The sequence below is a fragment of the Perkinsus marinus genome (assembly GCF_000006405.1).
Source record: "Perkinsus marinus ATCC 50983 genomic scaffold scf_1104296970056, whole genome shotgun sequence".
In the NCBI taxonomy this organism is placed as follows: domain Eukaryota; phylum Perkinsozoa; order Perkinsida; family Perkinsidae; genus Perkinsus; species Perkinsus marinus.
In genome coordinates, this window is record NW_003202589.1 from 36,366 (window position 1) to 39,270 (window position 2,905).

The 2,905-nt window shown below is 52.3% G+C and overlaps 1 protein-coding gene across 1 annotated transcript; it reads left to right on the forward strand.

Annotated features, from left to right (window-relative positions):
* Positions 1-2,060: 2,060 nt before the first annotated feature.
* Positions 2,061-2,654, forward strand: Pmar_PMAR011225 (conserved hypothetical protein; the record flags this gene model as incomplete). The annotated part of the gene is made up of 4 exons (XM_002767775.1): positions 2,061-2,120; positions 2,165-2,256; positions 2,302-2,449; positions 2,496-2,654. The coding sequence occupies 4 exons, from the start codon at positions 2,061-2,063 to the stop codon at positions 2,652-2,654; spliced, it is 459 nt and encodes a 152-aa protein (XP_002767821.1).
* Between the last annotated feature and the right edge of the window lie 251 nt (positions 2,655-2,905).

The window sequence follows — 2,905 nt, forward strand, 5'->3', positions numbered from 1 at the left end:
TTCACTCTCATCCCACGAGATGCGTGGGGGTATGCTCTCACCACCTCTTGAGGGGAAAATCTAACTGATCGTCTCGATGCTTATATAAGTGGCGACCCAGACGCTACGATCAGCTGGACAGTCCATCCAAGTGTATCGGGAGCTTATAGAGCAACAGTGCGACCTTACCTGAGCAGCTCAAAGATGCGTGCATTGCAGCCTGATGACTCAGATTTCCTGAGTTCAGCGAAGGTCACATCATTCTCGAGCATTCTGGTAGTCACCTTGGACGGAGACGACATCAGTGGCTCGCCAATGGAGGTGGTGGTCGGACCCTCGAGTGGCTACGGGCCACTGAGTGTCGTGTCTGGAGACGGGTCTGTTGAAGCAACTGTCGCGAGGGAAGCCTCCTTTCACCTCACACTATACGACAGACTACAGAATCCACGTCTTGACTGGGCCGAGGGGGACTCCGTAGAGTGTTTGGTATCCAGTAATGGGAGCTCTCACGTTGTTCCGATCGAATGTGTGTTCACGAACACAACCCAACTCTGGGCCTGTCGCTATACACCGATTATAAGTGGGGTACTTCGCATCCAATGCCGAGTCAACAGTGACTTGGTTATGGTGGGGACGGCTGAGTACTTCACAGTTACAGTGAGGCCCCATCCTATTGCACCCGAGGGGGCTGCTCTGAATGCATCATTCAGTGTGTACAGTCCGAGCACAGGGCACGTGTGGCCAGATGCATACCGCAAGGATGAGGATCCACCCCAGGAACTCGGCCTGTGGTATGAGGACATCCATGGCAATAGGCTGGTGGGCGATCTTACTGTGGCTATGATGTGTACTGCTGATTATCCCGCGAGACTAGGGGAAAGTGGCGTGGGTGACACTCGTTCACAATTCTTCAGGAAACGAATCGGGCCAGTGAGCGTACCTTCGTATCAAGGGGAAATATCAACGTCCTCAGATTCAACTCGATTCGACCATCGCCCGCTTTGACCTACCTTTGAGCCCGGAAGCGTTTCCGTCAAATGGAGTATATCAACTTTGGTGCTACGTGCTTCAGCGTGGAGGTCTCTATCTTCGAGTATGGGATACACCATGGCCAGAAGATCTGCACCGTCCGACTCTGGTGAGCTCAGCAGTGTTATCCCAACGAGTTCCCCTTGTTCTAGTGGAGATACCCATTGCCAGGGTCTGCTGCTCATAGCTTTGAAGTGCCGTCAGAATGGGGGTTCGCTTCGATCATCTGGGATGGCTATGTGATGCCTGCTGAAGATGGCGACTACACACTTGGTGTGGATGCTCCTTCACGAGTTCTTGTCACTCGTATTTACTTCAATTACACCATTGATGCTATTAATGCAACCGTCTCACTGAAGGGGGGAATCCTGTACCCAATACAGGTGAGGTCCTCGGTTCTATTCCTGATAACGGTGATTCTAATATGCAACAAGGTACATTTATACGGCTTGAAAGGAGGCGATTCGGCGACTCTGCTGTGGGCCAATGGCAGTGCGCCGCCGCTGCAGCCACTTCCCTCCGACTATCTTTTTCACTCTCCTTATCTTCTTGCGGATTTCCCCCGCCAATTGAATGTCACGAACGCAACTTCGATAATAGCACGGAGACGTCTTGATGTGAATAAAGTCCAGGCGCCTACGAGAACCCTCCGGTCCAAGAGTGATAGGTCTACTCACAATAAGACCAAGACCGTTGGTCGCAACCAAAAGGCGACTTCACTGTCGTCATCATCACTGATCAAGTCCCCTCCCCTACTGCTATCGCTACCAGCCCCACGAGTGGGCAAAACGGTAGTTGCCACTAGTGATGAGCCAGATGGTGAAGAATTGGCCATCCGTGATGACACGGTCTCAAGGCGGCTAAGTGACCTTCCGAGTCAGCCAATAGTCGTAGCTGGGGGTAATTCAGAGAACCGCATCACTGTGAAGTGGGATGCCGTGAACAGTTCACTGACACCTGTTACTTACACGGTTTTGGTAGACGGCCAAACGAGGCTCTCGGGTATGACCAAAATGCGCAGTAGGTTTCCCGATATCGATTTCCCCTCAGACATGACGAATCTTTCTTATACGCTCACTCCGTGCACCATCGGCACCTACTATGACTTCAGGGTGATGCCACGTTCGAGATTGGTACCCTTCCCTCGCTGTACTAGGTATATGCAACCTCTGTGGCTGGTGACGGGCCAGTGAGCGAGAACCTCAACCGGCCTTGTGGGCGTATCCCGGGTCCAACTAGCATCCCACGGTGGTCCCACATGTGCATGTCCCGGAAATGCATAACTCGTATTAGGCTTCGTGGTGCTGATTGCCTGACCAGCCCAGCATGGATAGCCTTCGAATGGGATCCACCACTGGATGATGGTGGTTCTCCTTTGATCGGTTATAAGCTACTTAGAGCATCCGAGTCGGACCCCTCTAACTGGCAGCTCATTGGCTCCGTACGAGTTCTTGTTCAGACTAGGATTATAGGGCAGATTGTGGTAGGTATCGATGCGAGAGGCGAACTTCACCGATAGAGGCTCGATAAGAGGTTTGGTCTATGGTAAGTACTACAGCTACAGAGTTGTGGCGATGAATGGCATCGACGACTTGGACTATTCTTATGCATCAGAGCCTCTGTTGGCCCTATGCAGTGAGTTCTAGACATTTCCCAAGTTGGTTACAGTGATGCCCTATAGCCACGCCTCCACCTACCCCTGCCGCCCCCACGAGAGACTATCCGCCGTTGTTGAGGACTGCTGTAACTTTGCAATGGGATGAGGTAGCTCGTCATGCTGCGCTTTTGATATGTCCCCTCATCAGGTCACAGGAGCTGACGGGTATCGTGTTTATGCTCAGCGTGGTGATTACGGAGAGGTCAGCCTAGTCTATGACGGCATGGGCCTTGGCGATCA